At 53.7% G+C, this 11,104-nt stretch overlaps 1 protein-coding gene across 1 annotated transcript in view; it reads right to left on the bottom strand.

The window, feature by feature from the left end:
* Positions 1–2,773: 2,773 nt before the first annotated feature.
* Positions 2,774–11,104, bottom strand: part of CACNG2 (calcium voltage-gated channel auxiliary subunit gamma 2) — a 110,167-nt gene continuing 101,836 nt past the window's right edge. The window contains exons 3-4 of the mRNA XM_045866989.1: positions 4,399–4,539; positions 2,774–3,309 (exon numbers count right to left, since the gene is read on the bottom strand). Coding sequence (XP_045722945.1) covers positions 2,774–3,309; positions 4,399–4,539 — 677 coding nt within the window. The remainder of the gene's footprint in view (positions 3,310–4,398; positions 4,540–11,104) is intronic.

Below are 11,104 nucleotides of genomic sequence, written 5' to 3'. Positions count from 1 at the left end.
GCAAGCACCCCCAAAGCCTCAAGAGCCACTCCCCACAACTCTCCAGAGCTCAGCTTTCGGAACTTCAGGCCAGGCTGGGGTCAAGAAAGAGGCAAAGCAAAACCTGCTGATGGGCCTAGCAGGGGCCCCCACCCTCAGCAGGGTGGCCAGCAGGCTGGGCTGAACTTCGCACTCGAGAAAGCTGTTGGGTCCCTCTCCGTCTGAACTGGGCCTTCTCCCCTCTGGGAAGAGCGGGGAGCAACACGGGACGCCCCAGGTTTTAGTCTGTGGCGTCAGCTTTATTTTGGGAGCTGGTCCTCAACCTGTGACCAAACTTTGTAAAGCCATCTCCTCCATCCCCTTGACCTGAACCCCTCCCAGCCAACCCCAGAGGATCCTCTTTTTCTCTGACCCCCAAAGATAGCGGGGAAGGCCTGGCAGCTGATCTCTTTTCTCAGAAGCCCCCTTCACTCTCTGTGACTGGGTTATGGCACTAAAGAAAGGGGACACGAAATGAAGAGTGACTTTGGGGACCTCTGGTGCCTTTCCCTCTCTCTGAATGGCAGGATACGTTTGTTCACATGTATGTATTTTTGCTCTGACATTGGATGTGGGGCCAGGGGTTGGGGAGCACAGTGAGGAGGCACGTGGGGTGTGTGTGTGTGTGTGTGTGTGTGTGTGTGTGTGTGGCTGAGAGGCTGACTGATGGTTTGGGAATGTTCTCAGTGTCTGGGGGCTGGATGGCTGCTATTTCGGTCATCCCTGGCATCTTCCTCTGGGCAGGTGGCAGATCTTAAAAGTCATCGACACCAAGAATAAGAATAGGCATTTGGAGCTGATCTAGGTCAATCCGTATGCTTACGTATGGGGGAAACTGAGGCCCAGAGAGGCAACCGCTGCAAGGGATTCCAGAATCCAGAGCTGGACTTTAGACTGGGGTCCTTTCCATGCATGCTAGTGGTGTGTGTGTGGGGGTGTGGGTGGGTGTGTGGGTGGTGGTGTTGTCAATGGCTTTGGAGGGCAGGAGTCAGTGTTCCCTGAACCCTGCCTCTGGCTGTGTATGGAGAGGGAAGGGTTTAGACCAAGTGTGTATCCCGGTGGATTGGAGCACGGGGCCTGGAGGACCGTGTCTGTGTGCATGTGAGTGTGTGGGAGTGGGTGTGCGATCTCCTTCGTGTAGACCTGGTTCTCCATCGTGATTCTCTCTCTTTTCTGCATTAGCAGCACCTTCCTGGTATAAGGAAGAGATCTCTGTCGTACAACCTCCCTGCCGCTCCCCTGCCCCGGGCCCTCCTCCTCTGCCTCCCCCTTGAGCCCAGCCCTGATCTCTCCCAGCAGGGTTTTTTTTTTTTAATGGATTTGTATTTTTGTTTTCTGTTTTCTCTTTACAAGTTCCCTGCTAAATTTTAAGTCCCCCACCCCACCCCATTGTTTTGTTTTCACAGTTTAAAGCTGGAAAAGAATTAAAAGAAAAATACTATCTGATTTTCTTGCAAGTAAATCCACTTATTATATATTTACATTTATTTATAGTCTGTGGTTTTTTTATTAAAAAAAAAATCACCACTTGTTTTTCCTTTTTCTTTTGTAAAAAGAAACCTTTTTGCAGTGTCGTTGTTGGACCCGCTGGGCCCCAGGGGGGCTTCAGTGAGTCCAAGGACCCCCAAAGGGTCAATAAGCCCCCTTCCCAGGGGGCTGGGGGGGGCCTATGAGTCTGGGGGTCCACCATCGCCCCAGGGTCATCAGGTGAGGTGGCCCTGAGGTGAGAGGTGAGGAGGGAGAACTGCTTTATATCCCCCCTGGGGGTGAGCCTCTCCTGCTCCCGAGGGCAGGAGCTTGGGGTGGTGACCCCAAGAAGCTCACCCTGAGGATTCCAGGGTTTTGGGCATCTCGCAAGCCAACGGCAGCCATCCCCTCTCCTTCCCCTCCCTCAAGGCCTAGGAAGTCATCACAGTGGGTTAAGGACCATTAAGGACTGGGAACTTGGGGGCTGGGCAAGCCCCAAGTGCACCCCCCTCCAGGCACCTTTCGGACAGGAGGGACCAAGGACTCTAGGGTCACCTGGAGGCCTACAATTGCCCCATCGATGCCGCGTGGAGCCGGCTCTCAAGCCTCGGAGCTTGCCCAGCGTTCCTGGGGCACCCATCCAGAGGCTCCAGGGACCTGGCAGTGACCGAGGGGCTCACCTGGCCCTGGGGCCCCTGAGTCTCCACCCCCCACTCGCCCAGGGAGGCAGAGCCCGCTTGGGGTTAAAAAGAACAGAAAAGTAACTCGCCCGCATTAAAACAAAAAGGAACATAAACCCCTGATAAATGCAGAGAACATTCCCCCTTCCTTTCTGCTCCTCATTTTTTGCTTTAATGTTATCTTGGTTCCCTTTTATTTTTTCATTTAGATTGGTTTTTATTAAATGTTAAAATAATGGTACATGGGAAATCATGCATTTTCTTTTAGATTTATTGTCTATTTTAAATTTTTTAACCTCGCTCGCTTTTTTTTTTTAAGTTTGTTTTTCTTTCCCTCGGTTAATATTTTTTTTGTCACATTTCCTGTCGTTTTGCTTCTTTGTTCCTCTTATATTTTGTTCTTTTTTTTTTAATTTGCTTGTTACGTTTTTCTCTTTTTTTGTTTTTTGTTTTGTTTTTTTGTTTTTTTTTTTTGCTTTTGGAAGGTCCCCCCCCCCAGTGGATGGTTGGGTTCCCGCCCCCTCCTCCCCCCCCACCTCGGGGGGGGGGCCCATGCGAGGGGGGGGCTGCGCGGCCCTCCTGCGGCGCCGCCAGGCCCCCCGCGGGCTTCATACGGGGGTGGTCCGGCGGTTGGCTGTGTTGGAGTGGAGAGAGTCTTTGTTCTCCTTCTGGATACAGTTGTGGACTTGGAGGAAGCTGTTATCCCTGTCGGAGTTGTAGGTGGCGGTGGGCGTGGTGGCGGCCTTCAGGGGGTCCCTGCTGAGGGTGTACATGGAGATCTCCGTGGACGGCAGGGTGTTGAAGCCCTTGATGCCCACGGGGGAGGCGTCCCTGGAGTGTGAGGGCTCGGTGGAGCGGGAGCTGGAGCGGCTGCGGCGCTGGTAACGGTAGCGATAGCTGGGGATGCGGGTGATGGCCGAGGCCTGGAGGTAGTCCGTGGCGCGGGCCGTGGCCCGCAGCTGTTTGTGCCGGTCGATAAACATGTGCACGGCCAGCACCCCGACCATCTCGGCGATGATGAAGGACAGGGCCCCGAAGTAGAAGGACCAGCCGTACGAGTAACTATTCTTTTTGGAGTCGCTCTTGGAGGGGTCTCCAGCATTGGCAGATATGTACACTATGATGCCAATGATGTTACTCAGACCTGCGGGGCACAGGGCGGGTGCGGGGTGGGGGTGGGGGGGATCAGAGAGAGGGGTGGTTAGTTCTCAGCGCCGTGTCAGGCCCTGGGCAGGACTAACGGACGGGGCAGCCGCGTGGGCCTTCGTGGCCGGTTCCGGAGAGGGCTAGTGGCAAGCATGGCCTAAATATTGGATCATGCCATTGGAGGGAGCGACAAAGGGGAGGGCTGATGGAAACAAAGCTAGGGGAGGAGAGGAGAGGAGAGGGAGGCATTCTACCACCATGCGTGGACTACTAATAAGAGGTACTGTTTATTGAGCGTTTGCTACCCGCCTTCGCTGTGCAGTGCTGTTCTGGGGGTTTGCAAAGGAGGAAATGGATTGCAGAGAGGTTAAGTAACTTGCTCAAGGCTGCACTGAGGTTTGAAGCTGGTATAGCAGGGGGTTGGCACTGGATCCTGGAGCCAGACTGCCTGGATTCAAAGCCTTTGGCAAGGTGACCTGAGTCAGAGTTTGCAGACCTGTAAAGTGTGTGTGTGTGTGTGTGTGTGTGTGTGTGTGGTCGGGCGGGGGGTGATAGGACTCCCTCTTGAGGGCTATGGAGAGGATTGAATGAATTAGCACATGTGGAGCTGTTGGGGGCCGGGGTGTGGTAAGTATGGCCATAGGTTTTTTCTGGCATCTGAAGCAATGTGACTTGTCCTGTAACAGGTTTTAAGTGCCTGTATGTGGTTTTAGGTGCCTGCCTGCTTGCTCCCCCCAGGGTGGGACAGTGAGGGGACAGGGCAGTGAGGATAGGCCCCGTATTCTGTGAGAGACCTGGGATTCGGACCCTTTTCTAAAAGGTGGGAGGGAGATGGGCCCTTGGGCTGAGAGACAGGGTTGGGGGATGTTCCTGGAGGACTCAGCCGGGGGCTTGGATATTACTATGGGGCAGGAGCCCCAGCACAACCTGCCCTCCCTATGACATGACCTGTTGCAAGTCCTGGAGATTTCCTCTTCTCCCTCCCTCCTGTCTTTGTCAGGTTCTCCCAGCCACTGAGCACCCAAATCTCGGCCTTCTCCCCACAGGCAGGCCCGGGTTCTGGCCTGCCCAGCTCAGAGGCCATTACCTGCAGACACGAAGAAGATGCCGGCACTCAGGATGATGTTGTGTCGAGTCTTGTAGAACTCGCTGGCTGCGATGCAGAGTCCACCCATGAAGAGCAGAATCACACTCAGGATCGGGAAAATGCTCGAGGCCCTCACGGCCCCTGAGGAACACGGTGGGGGGGGGGGGTCAGTGAGAGAGAAAATGGCACAGCTGTGAGCCAGAGGGACGCATGGGGGAGAGAGTGGCCCACGGGAGTGGGTGTTTCGTGGACATGGGGCCACAGTCAAGTTTGCTTAGCGGGGGAGAGAGGGGGAACAAGCCAGTGTCCACCTCGTAGCCCTCCAGGGGCTCCTGTCTGCCTACAGGACCAAACGCCAGTGCCTCATGAGGTCCACAGGGCCCCATGTGACTTGGTCTCAGCCCATCTCCAGCCTCATGCCTCCTGGTCCCCGCTCCTGGTCCCCATGTCCCCTCTGGTCTAGCCACAGCAAACTTCCCATGTCATGTCATTGCATGCTTCTGACTTTTGACATACTGACCTTTCTTACTAGAATGCTTTTCCTGCTCTTTCTGACTCAGCGAACTTCTATCCATCCATCAAAACTCAACTCAAACTCGCCTCCTCTGTCAAGCCTTCCCTGACTTGCTTAAGCAAAGCGATCCGTCCCTTCCTGTGTGCTGGGGCACCTGGGGCAGCGTGTTATCGTGGTGAAGGAGCCACTTGGCCTGGATCTGAATCTGGCTTTAGCATGTATTAGCTGCATAGGGTGGGGCGAATTGTCTCTCTGTGCCTCAATTTCCTCATCTGTAAAATGGGGATGGTCATAGTGCCTGCCTCCTCAGACTGCCATGAGGATGAAATGAGCTGATTCTGATAATGCACTTGGATAAGTCTCTGAGGACATGTAGTAAAGGCTGGATAAAGGATAGTTAGTATAGGAAAAACTTGTTTCTATATATGCTTCCACAAGCCGTGTGGTCCCATGAAGGCGAGAACTGTGGCTATTTGTTTTTTTTGGTTTTTGTTTTTGTTTTTTTTGTAGTTCTCTCTTTTTAATCTCTCTGTCCCCATCACCTCGGTGGGTGCTGGAGACACCGCAGGTCCCCAGTGCAGGCTCACTGAGTGAATAAACGTGGTGAGGCGGTCCAGACAGAGGAAGAAGCAGACATGTTGCCAAGAAAAGAACAAGTGAAAAACAAAAACCCAAAAAAATGCCTTCAGGATAAAGTGAGAAGGAAGGACCCACAAACAGGCACAAGAAAAGAACACCCTCAGGAACATTTTACTTCTGCATGTGGGAGGACGGGAGGGCAGAGGGACGCAGCTGGCCGGTGGTGGTGGTGCGGTGGGGGGGGCAGGCCAGACCAGCAGGGGGCGCATGTGGGGGGGGGCAGTGTCCGGATGGGGACCCAGAGGTGCCGGGTCCTCCACAAAGTGTCTCTGGAGAGTATAATAGTCTTTCTCTCCAGATTCAAATAAGGCGGTGGTGACCTCAGGGCTTGAGTCCCTGTCCTGGGAGCTGTGGGCCAGGCAGGAGGCAGAGCGTCTGGAGGCTCCTGGGAGGGAAAGGAGGATTTCTTTACATGTCTGGGTTGTTTAAGTGGCTTCTGAGGAAGTTTAGGGCCCCTTGGCTCAGCCAGGGGTGAGCCGGAGGGGTTGGTTGGCTGGGGATGTGCATTTTGGAGAGGAAGTCGCCAGGAGTAGAGTTTCCCCTCGCTCCCCATCCCTTCTAGTGGTAGTGTGGCCGCAGAAATCTGTGGAGAAGGGAGTTTTTCTGTATAGAACTTGAGGAATTTTTCCAAGAGGATTTTAGGCAGTTGGCTGTGATGTGTGATATAAAACTCCTCCTCTCTCTTCCCCCTGGATCTTCAGGAAGTCTACACGGCTTACTGAGGCTGTTGGGTGAATGGATTATTTTAGGGGGACTTGAAGAAGGGTGAACCTGAACTAGGAGCCAGAGGATGAGGCAAGCAGGGGGAGCAGCTGGGTTACTGGGCAATCGGGCTCTCCTCTCCCGTAAGCAGGGACAGACCGCCTCCCCCCAGATCTGAGTGGACATTCCCCCCGTGCAAGCCATTTTAAGATAACTGTTGTGTCCCCAGCCCAATCCCCCAGCCCCCATACCCCTACACATGCATACATGATGCCTGGACATGCACACTCAGTGCTGCCTGAATCCTCTTCTTTGTAAGCACCTGGGGATAGGAAAGCTTATTGAAGACTCAGGAGAGAAGAGAGAATCTTTGATAAGCACCTACTCTGTGTCGAGTCATGAATGAGTACCTAACATACATTCTCTAATGTAATCCTTATAACAGCCCAGGGGGCTGTGTTTTTTAGCTCCAGTTTATAGACAAGAAAACTGAAGTTCAGAGAGGCAAAGTAACTTGCCCAAGACAGCCCAGCTCATGAGTCAGGATTCAAGTTCAGATCAGCCCCACTTTTGGACCACCCTGTACTCTCCCTATGGGGCTTCCAAGGAGCCTGGAAGGGTGCTGCAGAGTACAGAGTTCTGGGTTTGGGGTCCCAGCTGTGCCACTCACGTGCTGTGTGGCTGAGACAGGTATCTCGCCCCCTCTGGTTTCCCCATGTGTAAAAGTCGGGGTGGACCGTTAGATGATTTCTCATGCTTCTGCCCTCTCCGTGTGGGGATGTGATGTCTGACCAGCTGGGAATGGAGGGTGACAGCAAAAAGGGGGAAAGACAGGTTGGTGTGACTTCCGAGAGGGGCAGCCGCTGTGGCTCAGAGGAGCAGAGCCAGGGAGGAAGCTCTGCAGTCTTTTCCCTCCAAGAAAGCGGTGCTTCCTGCCCACCGTATGCCCACATTTGGCAAACCCAGCCTGCACCCTCAGAGCAAATGCCTCCCAGGCAGCCGGGGCTTGATGGCGTCGGCTCAGCCTGCCGGCAGCGCCCGGATATCCCAACTTAGCCTTCCAGACAGCAGAGAGAGGGAGCACCAGCTGTGGAGGGAGCTGGGATGCTGTGTGCACAGTCGTGTGTGTGTGTGTGCGTGCGTGCGTGTGCACACGGACACGTGTGCAAAGACAAGATGGAAGGAGGCTGGAGAGAGAGGTCCGCTGTTGCAGCCCCAGAGAGTAATGGGACCACTTTAGACGGTCCCAAGCAGCTTATGATGTGCTCTAGAGCGGGGTAACCAGGGGCGGTACAAACAGTAGCCTCTCCGGCCCAGCAGAACCAACCCAAACACTAGCCTCTCTCAGAAGAGGTTTGCCCAGGACGGAGGTGACAGGGGCCAGCCAGTAAACAGCACCATGCCTAGGGAGGCTGAAGCAGGGGCTCCTACACTGGAGAAGTTTCTCGAAGGAGGTCGTTCTGGCTGGGTGGTGTCATAGGTAGAGTGGGGATTTGGGGGTGCCCCTGAGTTCTTACCCCGGCTTTGTCACTCCTTCACAGCATGGCCGAGGGCAAGGGTCTTTACCTCTCTGGGTCTGTTTCTGCATCCTGCAGAATGGGAAAAGGAACCCTACCATCCAGCTTACGGGAATGTAAGGCCCTGCTGCTCGGCAGGGGGGTGGGGGGGTGGGGGGGGCAGTCAGAGGGCCAGCAGCCCAGGAAGCATCATGGGAAGTTTGTTAGAACTGCAGGGTCTCAGGCCTCACTGCAGCTGTTAGAATCTACATTTTAAGAAAAGTGTGTAACCTAAGTCATATGCACACGAAAGTTTGAGAAGCGCTGTTGTCAAGATTAAATTGGATCCTATCTGTGCTGGTTCTACCCTGGAAAGTGTATAGTAAAAGGTACGATATTTATTACTTCTATTGTTTCCCCCCCTCCTTCATCCAGATACTACTCTTCCATGAATTGTCTTGATTCCCACCAAAGCTAGTGTGGTTTCAGTGCTAAAATCTGTCATGAGGAGCAGAAGGTATCTGATTTATTCAATGAATAAATATTTATTGATCTCCTACGAGTAAGCATATGGAACCACGCAGTACGTACCAACATTTATGGAGCTCTTCCTATGTGCCAGGCCCCATCCTGGCACATGGATAAACCCACTGAAACCTCAGACCAACACCACGAAGCCGTGGCCTTGGCTTCATGGAGATTACAGATACCTAAAGCTGGTTATTGGCAAACTTTTTCTGTCAAAAGACAGATAGTAGCTATTTCTGGCTTTGCGAGCCATATGTTCTCTTTTGCAACTACCCAACTTAGCTGTTGTAGCATGAAAACAGCCTTAGGCAATATGTAAACAAATGAGTGTGGTCCTTTTCCAATAAAACTTTATTTGCAAAAACAGTTGGTGGGCCAGATTTGGCCTATGAGCTGCAGTTTGGCCATTCCTGGCTGAGCATGTAATATGCTGTACCGGGGAAAGGCCGCAGGGTCCAGGGTGGGGAGATGCTTTGCTTTTGATTAGCTGTGAGTTCAGTGAGTAAATACGGACTGAGTGCCCGCCACGGTGACAGGTTCCAGGCTGGGCATGGGAGAGCTAGGGGTTCAAAAACAGGCCTGGTCCATGTTTTTATGGGGCTTAGGTTCTCATGAAGGAGATGTACGTCACCAGATAATAATACAGATAAACATATAATTATCAACGAGGATAAAGTGCTATGAGTTGGAAGGTATCCATATGGCACTATGAAGCCAAGTGACGGGCTAATGTCACATGTAGATGGCTAATGTTCATTGAGTGTTTAGTGTACGTTGGGACTGTTCTAAGCACTGTACGTATATTAACTCATCAGTTCTCCCTACAACTCTGCGAAGTAAGTATTGGAATTACCCCCTCAGACAGCAGCTAAAACTGAGGCACAGCTAAAAATGGTTGAGCCATTTCTCTGAGTCCACCCAGCAAGGAAGTGGAGAAGCTGGATTGTGAACCCAGGCGGTCTGCCTCTAGGGTCTGGGTGTCTGACCACTGCACTCCCTGGCTCTCAGGCCTGTGCCTCCTGCCCCCTGAGCTCATGTGGGGACCAAAGAGGGCTTCCCGGAGGGAATGATGTTGGAGCTAGCATCTGATGGATAAGGAGAAGCCAACAGGGCAGAAAAGAGACAGGGTGTGGAGTGTTCCAGGGAGAGGAAGCAGTGTGAGCTGGGCTGGAGAAAGAATCCTTGCTCAGGGAACTGGAAGACCTGTGCTGTCTGTCTCTGATGGTCCTGTGTGCCCCAGACCTCCCCTCAGGGGCCACTCAGCCAGGCCAGGGCACCGTCCTATCTATTCCCTGTGTCACTTGTGGCCTTCGATCAGAATGGTTGCTGTTACCAGGTGTATGGAGGATGGGCTCCCGATTTCCTGGGCGTGGTGCTCAACTCTTAATGTTTGCTATCCCACTTGGGATTTGGCCCATTCGTACAGGACAGGATCACCCAGGACAAGATCGCCCAGGAGTGGCTCAGGAGGAACTTCTAAGCTCTTGGGCATCTCTCCCTCGCTCCCTTCCACGCTGTGCTGGATGGGGTGGCCAGGACCACGGACGTCTGTGTGAGCATGCGTGTATGAGTGTGAGAGAGTGGGGGGAGAGGGGGAGGGAGCACAGAGGAAGGAGGAGGAGGGAGGAGGTGTTCCTGGAGGAGACCATCCTCAGGGAAGGAGGAAGAGGAATGGCAAGACGGTGGATGAGGGGAGAGAGAGGAGTCAAGAGTGGTGGTTAAGAGTCTGGGCTCCACACGTGGCCTCCTTGGGGCTCCAGCCCCCCCCCCACTGGAAGGGTAGCCTCTGTGCCTCCCCTTTCTCGTCTGTGTAATGGGGACACGGACAGGACCTACCTCCCAGGGTGTTGTGAAGGGGAACGCAGATAACACCTAAAGTAGTTAAGTGTGCTGTATAGAATGACGTAGGAAAAGATTTCTGGAAGCTCTGTGAGCTTCCTTGGGGAGTGCCATCTGCGCAGGCGCCAGAGGCTGTCCCATTCCCTGTTGTGCCCCGGGCTGCCGATCAGCGGCACCAAGTCGGGAGGGAGGTGGCCCTCCTGAGCCTCGGTTGTCCCCCTGCCATAGGGAGATCGTGAGCACACCCAGCTCACAGCCTGCGATGAGAGTCATGAGTCAAGACATTTTAAGCAATTACGACAGCGCCTGGTCTGCGCCGAGCGCCCGGAAATGTTAGTTCTCATCGTGGCCGAAGGGACTGGTGCAGTTTCTCAAGGGCCCGGGGTTCCCTAGGCTGGTGCTTATCCCAGGGCCGGTTGTGAGTCAGGACCAGGTGGTGAAGTCAGCCTGCTGGGTGCAACCAGCACTTAAAGAAATGAACCAGTTCCGAACTGGGAGTGTCACCGTGTGCAGCTTGCAGGGGGTTGGCCCTGTTTGCAGAAACGTTCGCTCTGGTTGCATGGATGTGAGTGAGAAAGGGCGGCAGCTTTGGATGTTTCCAAATCACACTGTGGCCCCTGGGAAATACCGACTCCCATCTCATGGACACACATACACACACACACACCCCCTGCAGGGACCCACAGACACAAGCAACCATGCACTTACATGTTCAGACAGACGCTCAGATGCATGGACACACAGGCACCAAACGACACAGAACACAGCAGACTCACCCCCTCGTGCATAAAGACAGACACACGGACGAACACTGGCAATCAAAGGAAGTCACACCCGGGTCACCACTGCCTCTGTCTTCACCTGCGCTCAAGCTTTGCTAAGGAGGGATAAGGATGGGGCAACACCAGAGCAGACACATCGGTGGCCCCCCAGAGCTTGCTGGGAAAACAGGTCTGGTCACCATTTGTTCCTGCGTAAGCTAGTGATG

This window comes from Mirounga angustirostris, unplaced genomic scaffold, assembly GCF_029215605.1.
Source record: "Mirounga angustirostris isolate CCGP_5_RB_7025 unplaced genomic scaffold, mMirAng1.0.hap1 SCAF_5, whole genome shotgun sequence".
Classification (NCBI taxonomy): domain Eukaryota; kingdom Metazoa; phylum Chordata; class Mammalia; order Carnivora; family Phocidae; genus Mirounga; species Mirounga angustirostris.
The sequence above is the reverse complement of the archived record's forward strand: the minus strand, read 5'-3'. Positions and strand labels throughout refer to the sequence as shown.